The sequence below is a fragment of the Apodemus sylvaticus genome, chromosome 17 (assembly GCF_947179515.1).
Source record: "Apodemus sylvaticus chromosome 17, mApoSyl1.1, whole genome shotgun sequence".
NCBI classification, from domain to species: domain Eukaryota; kingdom Metazoa; phylum Chordata; class Mammalia; order Rodentia; family Muridae; genus Apodemus; species Apodemus sylvaticus.
The window spans coordinates 5924619-5944594 of record NC_067488.1 but is presented as its reverse complement, the minus strand read 5'-3'; the positions used below and the strand labels follow the sequence as shown (position 1 = coordinate 5944594).

The window sequence follows — 19976 nt, the reverse complement described above, 5'->3', positions numbered from 1 at the left end:
GAGAAATGACACCGGGGTTGTCCTCTGGTCTCTACACCCATGTGCACACAGGTCGGTGTATTTGTGCACGGAGCACACACATACACACAGTATTTTAGAAACATCTCTCCTTTACAAAATAAAGACCAGGTGTCCTGCTTTCTCTGGTCTTGAGAATCCTTATCTGAAACAGTCTTCCTGCTTTATAGCCTTCCCAGCGCCAGATTACAGGGTGTCACTGTGTTGGCCTCATTAACTTGGAGCTGATGTGTGTGTAATAGTTTCTTTTCTGGTTCAGTGGTGTGTGTGTGTCCCACTGCTTGAGTCTAGTTTGTAGTCTTGGGCTGGAAGGTGTTTAGAGATGTTTCCTAAGAGATGAACCAGTGGCCAAAGTTTGGGTCTTCGTTTGATTTCTTTTACAGGATCCTATAGGGAGACGAGTCAGACTGGTGTGGGATCCTGTCACTGTGCCTGCTGTTAGAGGATCCTGTTAGGGTGAGGAGTTGTGGGAATGTATTACCTACCCTGTGTGCAGTTGTTGGCTTGTCAGTGCTGTGTGGTTACCAAGGTAGATAAGTGTGGTAGGCTGTTTGTTGCCGTTGTTGCTCTTTAAGGAATGGTATTTATGCAAAGATTTATTCTTCAGTTGAGTTTGTGGTTGAATGAATTTGGAAAAAAATGTATTTGAGTAAATGTATAAGCGGGTTCATGAGTGTGGATTAATGTGAAGGATTTTCTTGGCAGTACAGGGACGGTGCCAGGGTCTCCTGTCCCTTTGGCAACTGCTTTGGCTTGAGCACTGAGTTCCTCCCTCTGTCCCTGGCTTTGTTTTGAATGTAATTCAATTACAGGAAGATGTCTAAAGCTTAGTTGCAGCTTTATTCCAGGCAGTGGGAACGAAGCCAGAGGCAGCAGTGAGCTCTGTTTGATGGTCACACTTGGCTTTTATGGCCTGGGTATCATAACTCACTGCAAGCTTATGGGTAGGACAGCGTAGACCATTTGCTATTATTATCCGTCATTCTGGGGAGTTACAGAGCTCAGCTGCTTGGGTCATATTCTGGTCTTCCTTATGCAGTTGGCACTTGAATAGTGACTCCATAGGTGTGTCTTCAGTGTGGTGACCACAAGGAACCTTAGCCTTCTTTTGTGGCAGCTCAGTGATTGGAAGACTCAAGAACCAGGGGCGGCTTTTATGTCTGACTTAAGCTTGGACCACGTGACTTTGCCGCCTCGCTCCCTCTGAGCTGAGCATGTGTGCCGAGGGAAGGTGAGTAAACTCGGCAAGTGCTTCTAAGACTTTCTTCTGAGCCACTAAGAAAGATGATAGGCCAATACTAGTAGACGGAATTGTTGAGAAGGAGATTTGGATCCCCTGACCAGGCTGAGACTGCATTTGTATACAGAAGCCCTGGCAGCCTGACATAGTCACACAGTACATAAGAGGTCTGGTGAAAGTGTCACCTAGAATGAATGTAGTGCTTCAAGACCAGTGTTGAAGTGGACATGGTTGTCACAGAGCCCCCAAAAGTAGGTTAGAGAAACAAGGTTACCTCAGGTGGTTGATCAGGTGTCTCATTAAGGAAGTGTGGGCCACTACTCTTCCCTGACTTCGACTGAATGTGGCCAGTGGTAAGTATTTAACTGTGTTTTACTGTGAAACTAGCATTTTCTTTTCCATGAGTTCCTTCCTTGTGTTGATTGGTTAGACTCAGGGCTGGCTGCTTTTCTCTGCAGACGCATGACCTGAGATGATGGCTTTGCTCTACTGTGTTGTGCATTTGTTCTGTGGTGTCTGTGCTCCAGGCTTTCTCCGAGGTAGTGAATGATATGAAAAGAAACTTGCATTCAGTAGGTTTCATAGGAGATTGAATTCCCGAATCTCTTTGGGAGGCTGTTGTAGAGTTACTGTGATGAAACACCATGACCAAAAGCTACTTGGGGAAGAAAGGGTTCATTTAATTTGCAGTTCATGTAACAGTTCATCAAAAGAGGTGAGGGCGGAAACTCAAGCAGGGCTGAACTTGGAGGCCCAAGCTGATGCAGAGGCCATGGAGGGCGCTGCCTCCTGGCCTGCTTCCCAAGGTTTGCTCAGCCCGCTTTCTTTCTTTTTTTGAGACAGGGTTTCTCTGTGTAGTCCTGGCTGTCCTGGAACTCTCTTTGTAGACCAGGCTGGCCTCGAACTCAGAAATCCTCCTGCCTCTGCCTCCCAAGTGCTGGAATTAAAGGTGTGCGCCATCACTGCCCAGCCTGCTTTCTTATAGAACCCAGGACTTGTAGGCCAGGGATGGTACCACCCACCATGGGCTAGACCCTCCCACTGGAGTCACTAATTAAGAAAATGCCCTATACACTGGCCTATAGCCCAGTCTTACGGAGGCATTTCTCCGTTGAGGCTCCTCTTCAGATGACTAGCTTGTGTCAAGTTGTCGAAAGAGTAGCCAGCATAGTAGGTTATTACTGTAATAAATGTAGCTTTCCCACATGGGAAAGAAGACAGCATTTGCTCACATTGGAGTTTATTAGAACCACGGCCGGGAAATGCTCAGTGGTTAGAGTACTTGCCCATCATGGTGAGGTTTTAGGATCAATTCCAAGTACTGAGAAGGATGAAGGCTTACTAGAGATGGACACTGCAGCTTTGCTGAAAGGGGTGTTCTGATATTTGTAGTTAATTTTAAAAGTAGTATTTGTCATACATTTTTTCATGTTTTTGAAGCTTTTACTTGAATAAATCATGCAGTGAACTCACAGTCAATATTATGTGCCTATGAAAAGAAAGTACCAGTATTTACTTTGCTCACACAGCTCCCTTTGTGGTTTTGTGTTCATCTATTTGAAATCAAAAGAAGCCTGCCTCTCAGGCCTTCTGTTGCCTGGAGGATGAAGACACAGCCTCAGGCAGGTTCTCTGGCCTGCCTACATGTCAAATTCAAAGTCCAGACTGACAAGAGTTTCCAATGGGCAATGACAGGAAGTGACCAATTAAGGAAAATCAGCTTTTAGACTTACTGGAAGCCAAATTAAATGATGGCTAAGAAATTTCAGTGAGCATTATGTGTATCAAAGGAAATATATTTCTTAATTGTAGTTTGAGGTAGTTTTAGGTTTTTTTTTTAATTTTTTATTTTTGTGCTATAGATAGTTAAACCCAGTGGACTATAGGCTTTATAATCTATAATATTTTTTCTTTTATGTGAAATTATACACTGGTCAAACCTAAACCTGGAAAACAAGTTTGTTTTCTGGCAGTCCTTTCAAGTAAGCGTGAGCGGGGCTCTGCGCTTAGAGGGTCTGACGCAGTGGGTGGGGACGCTTGCTCCCCACTCTAGTCTTGCTGTGTAGCTCAGGCTGGCCTGGAACTTGTGGTCCTCCTGCTTCTGCTTCCTGAGTGCTAGCATGACACTGTGGGTGTGTTCATTATTCTAGAATGAACTCCTTTATTAGTGCAAAGTTTCCGGAGACATTTGAGCTGGTGGGGAACTGGGCAGATTAGCTGCTCCTGCTGTTTCCCCTTTCCCCCTGCAGATGAGAGGGGCATGCCGTGGAGGAACTGGCTAGAGGGCACGGCTGCTGGGCACGGCTGCTGCGACTTATGGGCAGTGTGTTTTGGGTGAAGACAACAAGGATGAATCCAGGCACCAGGAATTCTCTCTTCATTTACTGACAAGCACCGAGAGGGGCTTGGCTGTGCTTTAGTCCTAGCACTGAAGAGGCTGAGGCTGGAGGCTCTATTGTGAGTTATTGGCCAGCCTGGCCTAAATAACAAGTTGTGCTTAATAAGAGCTACAGTGAGCTCAAGAAAAAGAACTTAAGAGGCATTTGAAGCCTGTGACAACACTAGAGGTAAGTGAAGCTCATAGAGTAGCTGCTTTCGGGCTCTGCGCTCAGAGCTTCCCATAGCCATCTGATGTTCCATGGTCCCCAGTCCACGCATGCCCAGCTTGCAGGATGGAGAAAGCGTCAGAACTAAGCTAAGCACTCAGGTGTGAGGCGTGAACAGTTCCTGCTTTACTCATTTGAACTGTCCCTGCCTCAGGTCCCCTCTCTTCCATCAAACCTCAGGTAGGAGAGACATACATGAAGGCCATCCTTTCAACAGACCTGACTTTAAAATCCAGTTTTAAAGATTTATTTCCTGGGACTGCAGAGATGGCTCAGCAGTTAAGAGCACACGTGCTCTTCAGTTAAGTTCCTGGCACCCATCTGGCCGCTCACAAGCAACCCTCTGTAACTCTAATGCCAGGGGGTCCCATGCCACCTTCTGCCCCCGGGGCACCAGGTACACAAGTAGTGCACAGACGTGTATCAGGGGCAATACTCATACACATAAAATAAAATGATAATTTCAGATTGTTTGCAAGTGTTTTCATGTGGACCCATGGCAAGCATCAGGTTGGTATGTGAGGGCGGGGAAGCCACTCCTGAGGATTTCAGCTCAAGTTCTAGATGTGTGGTTACAATTTGTCTGACTTGTCTACTTTACAGACTCTGCCAAGCTAATAACTTGAAACTAGAAGAGTTTAGAGAAGTGTAAGGTGGAGTCCTTAGATTTGCTTCAAGTGGAGCGCAGAAAAGACTTGCACGCTCAGCAGACTAATAGTATCTTTTTTCTTTAGAGCCGGGCCTGCACATTTCCTCTGGCAGTCCTCTTCTGAGGCACCTCCCACCTCTCCCACCTCCTGCCTGCTGGCCACAGCCGCCTGCCCTCTGTGTGTGTGTGTGTTGTGTGTGTGTGTGTGTCTGTCTGTCTGTCTGTCTGTCTGAATATGATATCAAATCTTAGAATTCTCCGTGTGACCTAGTGTTTTTCGTGAATCTTAACTGTCTTTAGATGTGTTAGTAATTTTCTTTATGTGCTCTATGTACCAGAATTATACTAAAGAAAGGCTTTCTGCATTAGAAGTTCATTGTTAAGAACCCTAGTAGGTAGAGACTTCAAAGAGCTGTTGGTACACATTTCAGACCCATTCTGAGTATACAAGTCTGTTTTCAATAGGAAGCAAGGTTTTTGGTGGTTTGAGTAAAGTTTGCCAGAGTAGTCCAGGGCTGGCCTATGGGACTCCCTGCTGTCCTCTTAAGGCACCTTGAGCTGCACATGCGGTACACACACCTAAGCATTTGGGGTACACAGCACTTGGGGACCGGTAGGGATACCAGGAGTTCAGAGCTATCTTTGACATCTGAGACACTGCTTTTCAAAATGATCTTGCACTATAGAGACTTCACATTTTTAAATAATTTAACTTTAGGTCAGGTGGGTTGTTGATGTTTATTACTTAAAAAAAAATCTGTTCAGGCTGGTGTAGTGGTATACACCTTTAATTCCCCACACTTAGGAGGTAGTGGGTCTCTGTGAGTTCCAGGGTTACATAGTGAATGGGGGGTGGGGGGGGGTGGGGGGGTGGGGGGTGGGGTGGGGTGGAGGGGACAGGACACATTCTGTTCAGTTGGTTAATGAAAAGTGGATTTTTTTTTATTGTTGTTGTTTAAAGAGAGTTGTCATTGCTCTTTGAGAGGAAGTCTGGTCTGTATTCCCTGTGGTTCTGGGATAGAGAGATGGAAAAGTCTTGGTCTTTTTAACTCTTGGTCTGCCTTAGCTCTCAAATCTGTGTCCCCTAGCTTCCTAAGATCTTATTACAGAGTTTCTATTTGGTTTCCATTTAGGGAACACAAGAGTCAGCAGAGTTAATAGATTCCTGTGTTACAGATCTTACAGAAGCTTTAGTAAGGTTTGTGAATTGTGAGTTTCTGAAGCTCTATCCTGAACCAGTCTCCTAACGTGGGGCCTTATGCTTAATCTTTCCAAATGGACTTTTGTGCTTATCAGTGTTCTAGAGAATTCTTTGTACGTTTATGGTATTTCAGAGTAGCTAGTCCTAGACTTAGCTAATGTAGCTTTGGCTGCTTCAAGTTTTGAGCTGGCAAGATTCCTGGTGTAAATGGATAACAGTGGCCCTCCAAGTAAGCGCTCTTAACCGCTAAGCCAGATCTCTAGCCTCAAGAAATCGGAACTTGGTATGTCTTTTTACTATAATTATTCTTAATTTGGTTAATCTTAGATGTTAGAACATAATGTGCTTATTGCCATCAAAAACTGTGCAGTACCCGGACTGTCCCTCATTCACAGTGTAAGGCTCAGGGCAGGTCACTTTAACACAATAGGTGTTTACTTGTGATTCTGAGTCCTATGAGCTCCAGCCCTTCCCTGCTTATGCCAAGGTTCCTTCAGCACATTTCCCTAGGAACAGTTGCTTTAGCTGCAAGGTTTGGAAGTGGAGAGACTGACCCCTGTATCTTACAGGCTAACACTCCTTTGGGATGCTTTAAAGAACTTACTCTAAGAGATGGGGTGTGGGTGTGGGTGTGTGTAGCTGGCTGGCTGGCTGGCTACAGATCTTCAATGCATCTTTATTCATAGCTTTCCATCTTCTCTGAAGATAGAGTTTCTCACTGAGCCAGAAGTGTGCTGCTGGCTAAACTGGTTGGTTAAAAACCTCTCAGCTTCTGCCTCTGTCTGTTCTTCAATATGAATTAGCAGGCACATGCTGCTGTGCTTGGCTTTTTGATGTGACTGCTAAGGATTTGAACATAGGTCCTCATGCTTTCTTAGCAAGTGTTCTTACCTATTGGGCCGTCTCTCCAGACCGTTAAGAAGTGTTTTACCAATGAGGGGATGGGATGGGATGGGGCTGCAGAGTGATCCAGGTAGCTCAGTGGTCAAGGGCACAAGGTCAAGGTTTGGTTCTCAGCACCTAGAGCGTGGTTTGCAGCCGTTGTCTGTAGCTCTAGTTCTAGAGGATCACATACCTATTTTTGGCCTCCCAAGGTACAGGCCAGTGTGTGGTGTACTTTCATACATTTAGGCAAAACACTCAAACATAAAATAAACCCTTTAAAATTTATTTTGAAAAACAAAGAAAGCTAGGACTGTACTATTGTGAGATTATGTAGGAATTACAGCTATGATGTCAATCTATCAACATGTAGTTAGCAAACGTGTGATGTGTTTGCTAGTAAGGATTTAGAAATGAATAAAGTGGGGTTTTTTGTCCTTTTAGAGTTTGCCAAACAAGGGCAGTGCTGTGGAGGGAACATTGAACTCGAGAAAAGTGTTTGGTTCGAGGTGACTGGTTTCCAGTAGCTGAGTTAGTGATGGCTCTGGGGGTACGATTGTGCTGCTCGGCTGAGCGAGTGTGCTAGAGAAAAGACTGGAACAAGATGAGGAGGTTTGGATTAGAGGCTGCTGCTGAGGAGACAGGATTAGGAACATTGTGTGAGAGCAAGGACTAAACGAACAAACCCCACTCTTGGCGAGAAGAGATGGCTCCTTTCCCACTTAGCTTTCTGAGATCTGTGAGGTTAAAGAAAGCCAGGTGGTGGTGGCGCACGCCTGTAATCCCAGCACTCTGGGAGGCAGAGGCAGGCGGATTTCTGAGTTCGGGGCCAGCCTGGTCTACAGAGTGAGTTCCAAGACAGCCAGGGCTTCACAGAGAAACCCTGTCTTGAAAAAACCAAATCCAAAAAAAAAAAAAAAGAAAGACAGAAAGAAAGAAAGCCAAAGTAACAAAAGGGGTTGGGGCTTGAGGCTGGCTTGTTTTGTACTGCTGAACACTCACTTGTGCTGTCTGTCTGTCCGTCCCTCATAAGAGCTTAGAACATTTCAAAAACAAAAAAAACTGCTATTTGCCCTGTCTAATAAATAAGGGCAGCAAGAAGCCAGCCTGTAGTTCTGAGAAGCTTCTCAGACTCAGTCTGATGGAGCCTTGGTCAGGTGGATGGATGGTCTCATCTTAATCCTCTCAACAGTCAGATTTTGTTACAGGTATTTTATTGTGACTTACGGTTTATGCCAAGGATAAGAGTTTTTTTTTTTTTTTTTTAATATTATGAAGTAGTCTGTTAGGAGACTTTATCTGTAAGTAGAATTAACTACTGGGTCTGGAATGGTTAGAACCCACGATCTGCGTTTGCTGAGACTTCTTTGTGAATGAGGCTGCAGGGTGGATCCTGGACCGGGGTGTGAATGTTGAGTGAATGCTGCCTGGGTGCCCACGCTCTCTTGGACCAGAGCTCTGAAGTGGCTTTGTCCTGTTGACAGGACTTGGTTCCCGTGTGGTATAGTTTATTGTTTAAAAATAAAGTTACCTTGAGAGTAGTGGCACACCTTCAGTGCAGACTCACATGGGTCTCTGAATATGAGGCCTGTCTGGTCTAGTGACACAACCAGAGCTAGCGACCCAGTGAAGCCCGGCCTGAACCTGTCTCTTGGGAGGGGGAAAATAAAGAAGTGAGATAAGGCAGGACTTACAAAGTTATCAAAAAGTAACGAGTAAGAACCTCATTCGTCTGGCATGAGTCTTCTTTCCCTTTTCCTGTTTTCAGTGGAGCTGAAAATAACATGGTTGGGTTATTTTAAAGTAAAATGACTCATTTTTGTGTGTTTGGTATTCTCCCAGAGTATCTGTGGATTTGTGTCTCCTTGGCTTAACATTATCTGTAACATTAAGTAGGAATTTCTAATCATAGAAGTTAGATTCTGGGAAGAAATCATTTCTGTTGTAAAGAAGTTACATTATTTATTTATTGTAGTTTGCAGAAGGGTTTTATGACCCAAATTTGGTCATTTTCATTTCATAAAAAAAGTCTTTGAGGTTTGAACTGGAAACCATTTTAGAGGAACAGATGAAAAGGTGAGTGTTCACAGACTTGTGTCATGAAGTCCTCACAATGCATGCATCGTCTTGATGCAACTTGAGATTGTCTTATGTCATTTATATTAAGTGACATAAAGTCACAGTCTTTTCTAGGTTGGCATTTGTCATCTTCCTAAGTGGTAAAGCAGATAAAAGTCCTGCTTGTGAGTGGTGATTCAGAAGGCAGACTAGACTGGAAGTTTCCCTCTAAAGCTATCGTTTGTGTCATGAGGGGTCATTGAAGCGTAGTGTCAGATAGTGCTACTACTGGGCATGGTTCTCTCTGAAGAGGCAAGGAGTTGGACGGATGAGAACGATGTGAGACCAAACAGAGAGGACGTGTGGACAGGTTTGTGGGGATCCGAGGCCTGCGATCAGATTACAACCACCAAGGAAATGGCCTTTCCTGGGGCAGGGTGGTCCTTTCCTGTTGGCTGGCTCCACTTCAGGAGCAGCGAAGGGCATCTCTGGTCACTGCTGTAGTTAGGTGAGCTAGTTGCTATGCACCCCTCTTTCTTTTTGATACTGGCTGGCTTGGAACTTGGTAATCAATGGCCTCACCTCTAAGATCACCTGCCTCTGTCTCCCTGGTGATGGGATTAAAGGGATGTGTGCCTGGCCTTTGAAAGTTTTTTAAAGTACATAGCTTGGGTATTTTGATTGATTTTTTTTTTTATGATTGCTCCTGAGAAGATGGATAATGATTTTTGCCATTGTGTGTGTGTTATTTTAAAATTTTCATTTATTGATTCGTTTAACTGTGTGTACATGTGCATGCATGTGTGTGGTGTATGAATATATTTGCACAGGCAAGTGGTTTTGTGTGTGATGTGTGTGAGTGTATGAAGTCCACGGGTCAGTATCACACTCTGTCAGACCCTGCTTTTATGTTGGTTCTGGAGATTTGATCGCAGCTCTTCAATATTTGTGTGGCGAACACTTTGCTCCCACACTGCATGCTGTAATGTAGAACCACAGCAGTGTGTTCTGTAGCTCCTGGAGAGTTCACTGTAGTGGTGGGATTGTCTTCTTAATCATCGTCACATTTGAGGTATGATCCAGAAGCAGTAGTGGGTAAAACAATGGTTCTTTAGTAAAAGATTGAAGTATTACCCACGCTGTGCCAAGAGTCGTGGGCTTCCTTGCATTTAGAGGGAAAAACATCTCATTTTTGAGTGTTCTTGATAAAGCAGCAAAAATATATTAACTCTTGAATCACCTAAACAGTTAGCATGGTAGACTGAGGACACCAGTCAGTAGTGGAGTGGAGGAGAAACTTTTTGGTGACTCTTTTGCAGTTGTAGATTAGATTGTATCAGTGACTTTCTTTATAGAAGTTATTTTATTTGAAGGGGTAACTGACAGTTTATACAGGTTGGGGTTCAAGCAGATTTTCTCTTCTTTTAAAATGAAATGACTGTCATTTTAGAAAAAAATTTAAAGAAAAACAGCTGGATGGTATTTGTTTCTAGTTTTATTGGGTTTTCTAATCAGAATTTGAGCTTTCTTAGAAAGTCTGGGAAGCTTGTCGCGGTGAGCCTGACACTGTAGTAACATGAGCAGCAAAAAGTTTGACACTCTGCAAAGTACTTTCCACATGAGTAGCATGTGCCACTACAGATGAATCATGTGAGATTCACGGGTCACTGCCAAATTCAGCACTGTCCTGAACCATTCAGAAACCATCATTTAGTTACCTGAAAGTGATACTAAAATGCTCTATGAGCAGAGAAGGTATCTTGCTTGTGACCCCAGGTGTCCAGCAGTCTCTTGGAGAGTAAGTAGCTACTACTAGGCTGCACACATCCAGTTGTGTATCAGGAGGCAGGGACAGGTGGATCTCAGTTCAAGGATAGCCAGGGTGATTCAGAGAAACCCTGTCTTGAAAAATCAAAAAACAAACAAGCAAAAAAAAAAAAGAATATATCTTCTCTCAAATTTTTAACATGTCTGTATTTGTCTTGGCAATGCTTGTCCTCTCTGGTGGAACACCAAATGATAAGTTTGAAATCCTCTGAACAATAGTTTAGGTCTGCCGGTACAGTAACCTTTCCTGGCTTGTCTTAATTTTTTTTTTTATTTAAAGTAAACCCTTTATTCCTAATAAAATTGTGATTAGATAAGAATGTCATTTCACAGATGATAGCTAGTCAGGAGTTGGGGTGGGGTCATTTTAAGGCTGATTGCTACCATGGTTTTTAGGAGGGAGATTACCGAGTCTTTGTCTCTGTTAACTATGATGTGCTTATAAAAGTATTGTGGAGCTGGGGATGCAGCTGAGCTGGTGGACTGTAGACTCAGCATCAGTATCGTGTAAACCATAGGTGGGAGGCACGCACCTGGAGTCCTGTCCCTCAAGAGCTGGATGCAGGAGGGTCAGAAGCTCAAGGTCATCACTGGGACATATAGTCAGTTTGCGGTCAGCTTGGGTTACATGAGAACCTGTCTCAAACAGCAATAATAGCAACTGCCCCCAAAGCCCCTCCAAATGAACTTGGGCAGATAATGAAATAACCTCAAACGAAATTTGTCTATTTACACAGTTAGTGGTTGTTCTTTAAGGTAGAAGGTTAATTTTATTGATATTAAGACCAGAATCTTTTTTTCTGAAATGGATTATAAAGTACCTTACTCTTGACTGATGGAATTGTATGGAAGGCTAGGGAAAGACTCAGTAGGTGCACTGTAGTTTGTGTGAGGACACTTCAGACAGGAGCATAGAGCTGGAAAGTTCACAGTGAAGTGTGATAGGAAAGGCAAGCTTCAGGTGTCTGGGAGAAAGTTAGGACCGCCGGGAAACATGGGTGTCTGAACTGGACACGGCCTCAGTAGGAATGGCTCAGCGGGAACTGCTGTAGGCAGACCACACCCTTCCACCATCAGTGATGTTGGTGAGTGTAGACACGGCATGCATGCGCTCCACTCTTCCAGTCACACATGCAAGGGAAGCAGCACTCCGGAGTGAGAGGTTGGGATGTGAGGAGTTGTCTCTGTCCCCAGAGCCAAAGCTTCAGTGATCTCCACGTTCTTCAACAAGAAAGACCTATGGAATGTAATTGCATTTGGACTGGGTCTGCATGTGTGGAGATCTGGTGTGAGGCAGTGAGTAGGCAGAGGGCTGAAGAACTGAAGGACCTCACAATGTGCCATGCCTAAGTAGGATCTGTGGAAGTTACCCTTGACATCTACGCTGGGGAAAGGGGACAGGCCCCATGGGTTTTCCAGAGTACAGTGATGTCAGCTGGCAGTTACTGCTATGAAAGTGGCAGTTTGTCACGTAGATATTCTCCTCTCTGCATCTGAAGGGTACACATGTGAGAGAACAAGCTGGCACCGAGCAGTGCAGCAGAGAGGGCTGCAGTGGGCTTGCTGCCATCAGCCAGCCTGCCAGCCGTGTGTTCTCGCCACCTCACAGGCTCACCTGTCTGCTGCCGTTCTGAGGTTATTGAAACATTTATGTGTAAGTGATGAGCTTTAGACTTTTTTTTTTTTTTGTTTTTTTGTTTGTTTTTTAAAAAAGAAGAGAAATGTTGCTCTTGTGTTACTGTTGTGAGAAGAAGTCTGGCTTGTGATGTGAAGTGTTGAGACTCCTTCCCTGAGCCCCTTTGCAGTAGACTAGTGTGGTGGCTGCAGACCGCACCAGGTAACCGCATGTAGGTGGTAACTGGTAACCGCGTGCGTGCAGGTGGTAACCGCGTGCGTGCAGGTGGTAACCGCGTGCAGGTGGTGTGCCCTGGCCTGCACCCTTTCTGACTGTGCTCTGTCCTGCAGAGAGGCAGGTACTCCTTTAGTAGAGCCCGATTGTGCTTGGGAGCCAGTTGACTTACAGCCGCCCTGAGATTTGAAAGAACAATCTATTTTATGTACTTTGGAGATTGGATTTATGAACTGAGTTGATATTTGGTGACACATTCTAGGTGACTATATAAAATCTGCTCATATGAAATTTCAAATGGATAGGGTTTTTGATCTATTATATGCTATTTCATTCATGAAGAAACATGTATTTATTGTGTATGTGCACACATGTCATGGCATTCTTGTGGAGGCCAGAGGGGTTTTTGAAGAAGTTAGTTGTCCCTCCCTCCCATCACGTGGGTTCTGGGGATCCAACCCCGAGCATCAGGCTTGGCAGCAAGTGCCTTTACTTGCTGAGCCATTCTGTGGGCCCTAGTAAATGCTACTTTATCATAGCTATTACATATGTTGATACACTGATACGCTTTTTTTTATGTATTAGTAAGGATTTTGAGACTGAAAAGCACCAGAAGTAACTAACAGGCCTTCTTTACACGGTGAGAGCCTGCACAGCTGAGCCGGAGAGGGCAGCCCCTCAGCTCAGCCTCTTACTGACTGGGTTGGGTGCTGGGGCGCATTTCATGTGTGCCTAGGACATTTACTATGACTTCTCTTTTCTGGATCAGGGTCCTATTAGGTACCCAGTTGTCCTGAGACTCACTGTCATTTTTTCCTGGCCTCCTGAGTGTTGAGATGATAGTTAGTCCAGCCTCACTGTCTTTAACTGTCAGTTAAGGAAACGTTGAGGATTGGCTTTCTTGTCTGACCGTCTTGCTCGTGCACCTCTGGTTGGCCGCCCTGGAGCTCACTGTGCACCCTCACACTGGTTTGACCCTCCTGTTTCTTCTGCCTCCTGAATGCTGGGAATCTAAGCATGTGCAAGCATGCTGGGGTGTGGAGGGCTGTCCTTTGTGTACAAGTTGCATGTGTGGACTTGTATGTGATGGTCAGGGGGACCACTTTGGAGTTGGTTTTCCACAATTTTATGTGGGCTCCAGGGATTGAACCAGGCTTGTTTGGTTGTAGCAAACTCATTTACTTTGTGAGCTGACTGGCTATTTTTGTTTGTTTGAAACAGTTTCACCATCTCTGGCTGCTTTGGAACTGACTGTAGTTCAGTGGATTCATATAGTCCACTTGTCTTTGTCTCCAGAGTGCTGGGTTAAAGGTGTGCGCCACTGAGCCTTGGTTCCCAGGCCCCCTTTAACTGAGTTTTCAGATCAATTTTTAATCTTACATTTGGCTGGTATCAGAAACCATTTTCTATCTCTTTGGTAGTCTATAATTTGCTCTTGAGTTTATGAGTTATTAAATTATTTTATAGCATTTTGGCATCCTCAGAGCTTAGCTTAGTCCCATAAGCATCTATCTGAAAGACTGTTTGATGCTACAGAAGTATTTCATTTTTAGTTTTAGCTATTGTTTTTGTATAAGTTTTGGTGATCCCTTCCCCCAATTTGTGTTTTGAGCCAATAAAAAGACATGCTAGTGAATAAATCTGTTTTCCTTTGTGCCACCGCTGTGGTGTGGGGCAGTTCGCCTTAGCCTTTGTCACACAATGGCTCTAGTTGGGGAAAATTCTTTGTGCTCCTAGGGTGTGTGAGCTAGGGAAGTCAGAGTTCTTCTGCCACTGCACTAGCTGGCAGAGGCCCCACTAACTCTGAAACAACAGCCCAGGCAGCTTTGCCTTCCGGTTTTGTTTTTGGTTTTTTTTTTAAGTTAGCCTTCTTCCACAGCTTATGAATTCCATTATGCGTTATTCTCAAATTTAACTTCATTTTGAAACAGAAATGTGCTATATATTATTGAGCAAACTGGCATTTAGTGGAAAGGCCTGACCTCCAGAACCAAGGGGTCGTGGTGTTAATCAAAGAAAGAGCAGCGAGGCTGGACTGGTGAGGAGAGTTCAGAGGACGGGTGTGTGGTAGTGAGAAGGAATTTAGCAGTTTTTGTTTTTGCATTTTTTTTTTTTTTGAATGAAAGCATCAGTTGAAACCTCACCACTGTCTGCTTTGGTGGGCATCAGTCAGTGGACGTGGTTGACAACGGTGGCCCTCAGTAGTGAGCAGGCGGCTTCACAGTGCCGGGCAAAGCTCAGAGATGCCTGCTTCTTCGTACTCACCATAGTCAGTGCTTAGAGCATTACCCAGGGTTCTGGGTCTTTCTGTAAGCTTTGTTTTAATTAAAAAAATTTTAAAAGTCCATTTATTTTTTATGAATGAGTCTGTATATATATAGACAGTACACACTGCCTCTGGCTTTCTGCTGCAACTCCCACCATTATTTCCGGTTAGTTTGCTGGCTTCCTACTAGGCCATCAGCTTTTTACCTACAGGTGATGTTCCAACACCATGAATACAGATTCTCTCTTGCATCCCAGTTATTTTCTATTCATGATATTTACATACTGTCAAAATGTCTTGGCGTAGACAGCAGTTGTATGTCATACCCTGCAACCCCCAAAGGCTGGCCTCATACTCAGAGCTCTGTCTTCTGAGTTCTGGTGTTAAAGGTGTGTACTACCATGCCTGGGTTAAACTGAAGTTTTTAAAAATGAGTTTTCCATTGGGTATTTGCTCAGAGCTCAGGAAACAGCTCTCTACTATTGCTGTTTGTCACATAAATTCTAGAAGCCTCATTTTCATGTCTGGAAATGGGGTGAGCTTGGCTGTTACTGGAGCCACTGATGGGTTAGAAAGGAAAAGGAGCTGCTATGTCGGCCTGTGATGGTTAGGAGTTGCTTGGTGTGTTGCTGTTGGGGATCAGCCCAGTGCTGGTGCGGGTGTCTGGAGCCATCTCGTTTATGCAGGACTAGCACTGGGTTTATTAACACTTGGCTTTTGTGTTTGAAGGTTACGGGAAGTTTCAGAGAAGCTGAACAAGTACAATCTGAACAGGTAACAGTTTTAAGCTCTTTAAAGCTTAGCCATTTTTGATGGTGTTGGGATGATGGGCTTCAGCCCTGTCCTGGGCCTCGAGTGGTTTTTCCTTAGGAAAAGGAGACATTTTTATACCTTAGTCTTACCTGGTTAACGTGATTTATTAGATTAAGGATTAGATTACATTAAGAATCTTTTGAGATGTAGCCCTGCCTTAAACTCACAGTACAGAGCGACCCACCTGTTTATTTTGGGATTAAAGGTGTGCACTACCACATTTCTACTCTATCAAAGTTAGGTTCATTTGAATTACAGTCTGTAATGATTACGGTAGATGAATCACAGCTGTAGTGATTACGGTAGGTGTCAGTTATTTATTGCTTTAAGATTCCACTTAGGAATTAGTTCTTTTTGTGAACAATGAAAAGACCAGTTTACTTACATGATCTTTTTGTTCCCTAGCCACCCGCCTTTGAATGTACTGGAGCAGGCTACTATTAAACAGTGTGTGGTGGGACCCAATCACGCTGCCTTTCTTCTTGAGGTAAACTACTCACCATGAGGTGAAAACTCAACTGTGCTTCCGTTGTTTTTTTTTTTCTCCCTAGTCAAGGGAAGGCACTAAGAGTTTATGCCCAGCTTTCTTTTGTGTAAATTCACTGGCTCAGAGAATCAGGTGTAAATGATTTACTCAATCTTGAAACTAGTTAATAGCTGCATGGGAAGACTTCTGAATGTAGTTATTGCATAATTTTACCCTGAATTCTGCTGGGCTGTATTGTTTTAAGGGAATTCTTAGCCTTTTGTTATTGTGTGTGTGCACATGCATGTCTTCTGGAGGGGACTTTCTTGTCTTCTGAGTTGACAGTAACAGGCAGAAGCTGCTTATTGAATAAATTAAAACTTTAGTGTCTTCTCTTGCAAAATATAACATGTTTTTTGTTTGTTTTTGCTTTTAGGATGGCAGGATTTGTAGGATTGGTTTTTCAGTACAACCAGACAGACTGGAATTGGGCAAACCTGATAATAATGATGGGTAAGACATTATTTTTTGTTTGCTTAGTGCGTGCGCGCGTCTGTGCACATTATGGTGTTGAGGATCAAACATAGAGCGTAGTACATAGTAGACAAGTGTCTTACCATCCAGCTACAATAATTAATACGATATCCTTTTAACCCTTAGAAGGTAGTGCAGAAAACCAAGGTTTTGATCTTCCTTATCTTCAAGAGATTAAAAAAAAAGGCAGAGCAGAAAAATCCTATTTAAAATACAGTGAAGTGGTTAGTTTGCACCTTGATTTTAAGTTAAATTGATTGCTTTTGTTAGCTTGGAAGTAAGTTCCTGTCCCATAACTGCTGGGGAAGCACTATGTCACCAACCCATAGTCCTAATTCTTGAGTTGATTTTTAAACAAGCAATAGTTTATAGGCAGTGCTAACATTATAAATTGCAGAGGAGTTAGTTGGCACTGCACCTAGGAATGCTAAGTTATAAGAAGGATGGTACTACATGCTGAGTCAGTCACAGGTGGGATTTATTTTACGTGCAGTGGTTGGCTATGGTGTGAGGCCACACCGGCCTTGCTCTGCTTTCAAGGCTGCTGTTGACCTTATGTGCTCCAGAGGATCTGTGGCTTTGGCTTCCTAAGTGCCTGGTATGTGCTTGTTTGCCTGGCTGGCTGATGACTTTACATATACTGTTTGTCTCTGATAGTTAGAAAGGAAGAACTCATTTTGAAAGCAGTTATGCTCCACCCTCTCATGGCTCTTTAAAAATTATAGTGCATTAAAGGATACTTTATAAGATTTGAATTCTACTTGGTTGTTTCTAAGAAAAACATGATTAATTTTAAAATATAAAAGAAAATTTACTATTACTATTTTTTATTTATATTGAAATCTGAGCAGTTTCTACAAGCGTGTGAGGCAGCTGCCAGCTGGTGCCATGTTGGTCTGCACAGCCAGGGACTTATGAGGCCGATGTCCCTCAGAGCAGGAGGCTGGGGGTGTGCTTGAGACTGTCATGTGATGGTTTTCTCCTAATTTTCCTTAGGTCAAAACTGAACAGCAGCTCGGGGACAGGGAGGACGTCCAGGCCGGGAAGGACAAGTGACTCCCCGTGGTTCCTCTCGGGTTCTGAGACTCTGGGCAGGCTGGCAGGCAACACTCTGGGGTAAGTCGGTCCAGTTGGAGACCTCCTGGTCTGTGATAGGACTCAGAGCTAGCTCCCTCTGCCCCATGATAAAAATAACCAATGCAGACCGATTACAGAATCCAGACCGCATTGTCACGCAACTGCTGTTATGTTACGTGAAAGTTTAAAGTTTGTATTTGGCCATTTATTATGAATTATAAAAATCTAACACTACTTCTTTTTGGTATCCAAATCTGATAATTTTGTTTGTTTGTTTGTTTTAAACAACAGCAACAAAAAACCCAAGCCCCATCTCCCATATCATTTTATGTGAAGTTTATACACTGTCAAATTAAATAAGCCACTTTCAAATTTTAGGCATGTGCTTTTATTCATTTTGTACTTTGGTTCTTTTTTTGGAATATGAGAACAGGCCTCTCTACATAGCTCTGGCTGCCCTTATGTAGCCCAGGCTGGCCTTGAAGCCCAGATCTGTTGCCTCTGCCTCCCAGGTTCTGGGATTAGAGATGGGCAGCGTCATGCTCAGTTATACTTCAGTTCCTCAGTGGCCAACATTTCTGAAAACACCTGGTTAATGATTAGAAGATGCCTATTCAGTCAAATTATGTGATCTTCAGAGGCTGATAAAAATAACTAAATGCAGTTGAACTTGCTTTAAAATAAGAGAGAAAAGTATTATATACAATGTGAATTGGTAGGCAAAATAAAAATTAGATTTAAGAATTGTCTTAGCGGTTTCATTACTGTGAAGAGATCATAATCATGGCAGTTCCTATAAAGAAAAACATTTAATTAGGGCTGGCTTATAGTTCAGAGGTTCAGTCCATTATCATCATGGCAGGAAGCGTGGCAGCCTGCAGGCAGACATGGCGCTGGAGAAGGAGCTGAGAGTCTACGTCTGGATCCAAGAGAGCTAGGTCGAACCGTTACACTAGCCAGACTTGAGCATATATAAGACCTCAGAGCCTACCTACCTCTACAGTGATATACTTCCTCTGAGAAGGCCTCACCTACTCCAACAAGGCCACACCTCCTAAGAGTGCACTCCCTATGAGCCCAGCATTCAGACACTGGAGTCTGTGGGGGCCATTCCTATTCAAATCACCACAGGAATTGAGATTTCAAAATGCTCAATTTATGTCTTTATGCTGAACTAAATTACTTCAGGGTTAAAGGAAGTTCATTTGTCTTGGTTAGGTGCAATCTCCAGATTGTTTTGTGTGTCCTTTAGTTTAGGGACAGGAAACACAACCTGAGCTTTGATAAAACATCTTTTTGTATTTTGCAGAGATGAGGATCAAACCCATGCCTTTTATATTACAAGCAAATGCTTTATTTCTGACCTACATATTCACAGCCCTATGCACACAGCGTATGCTAAAGAATTCTGAAAATAAACATAAGAACAAAATAATTTCATTTGGTAAACCTGAAACAATGCATTTATTTAAGAAAGTAACTGCTATCTGTAGTATGTATGTATGAATACTACTTTGCTCAAAGATAAACATTTCTTTGTTGAGTTGGGGTTCTGGAGGGCCAGTCCAGAGCCATGGCTGAGTTGTACTTCCCACTGGCGGCTGCGCTTGTTTCAACAATGGAGTTGACTTGTCATCAGAGGTTGACCCTGCTTAGTTCCCAAAGTGTAGCTAGTAACCATTTGACCCTTCACAAAAAGGCTTACTCATCCTTGTTTAGTCTTTCTCTTTATAATAGCATTTGTTTCTAATCTTATGCGTTCAAAGTTTATCCTCTCGTCCTGAAATAATTTTGTCTTAAATAAAATCTAGTCCCAGAGCTTGGGGGACAGTAGGATCCTGAGTTTAAGGTGAGTCTGACAGTAGAGTGAGACCCTGTCACTTGACCTACATTGTGCCATCTAGCATCCGTCTCTGATTGAGGTCAGCCATGCTCTTAATCTCCTGATGAGGGCACTTCTCAGCTTGTTTGTATGGTCAGTATCATGATGAGTTTGAAGACATAGTTAACAATGCACAGTGTTTGGATTTGTCTGTTCTTTTCTCATGATGAAATAGAGATTATGCAGTTTGGCAGAAATAGCCCAGCTCTTTACTGAGTAATGTTGCGTGGTGTGTGGTGTTGATAGGTTTCACAGGTGGTGGTGAGATTACTTCCAGTTATTAAGTGAAGATGATGTACCCACTACAAAACACTCATATTCTCTGGGCATTCACACATACTTTGTGAAAAGGTATACCTTTCCAAGTATGCATTCTGTTTTGTTTGTTTTGAGACAGGGTTTCTCTGTAACAACCCTGGCTGTCCTAGAACTCAGTTTGTAGATGAGGCTAGCCTCAAAATCTGGCATTGGATAGTGTCTGCCTTCTGAGTGCTGGGATAAAGGTGTGGGTCATCGCGCCGGGCTCAAGGACACAAACATCTGATTTCTCCTCAGACTTTTGCTCATTGATTTTAATATCTTGATGGTTGTGTATGTCAGTTGTTATT

General features: G+C 43.5%; 1 protein-coding gene across 5 annotated transcripts in view; it reads left to right on the top strand.

The window, feature by feature from the left end:
• Ubr5 (ubiquitin protein ligase E3 component n-recognin 5) overlaps positions 1 to 19976 on the top strand; it is a 108622-nt gene that overhangs the window by 14454 nt on the left and 74192 nt on the right. For all 5 annotated transcript variants that reach the window (XM_052161576.1, XM_052161575.1, XM_052161572.1 and 2 more), the window contains exons 2-5: positions 15326 to 15370; positions 15815 to 15896; positions 16312 to 16388; positions 17406 to 17525. In XM_052161576.1, coding sequence (XP_052017536.1) covers positions 15326 to 15370; positions 15815 to 15896; positions 16312 to 16388; positions 17406 to 17525 — 324 coding nt within the window. The remainder of the gene's footprint in view (positions 1 to 15325; positions 15371 to 15814; positions 15897 to 16311; positions 16389 to 17405; positions 17526 to 19976) is intronic.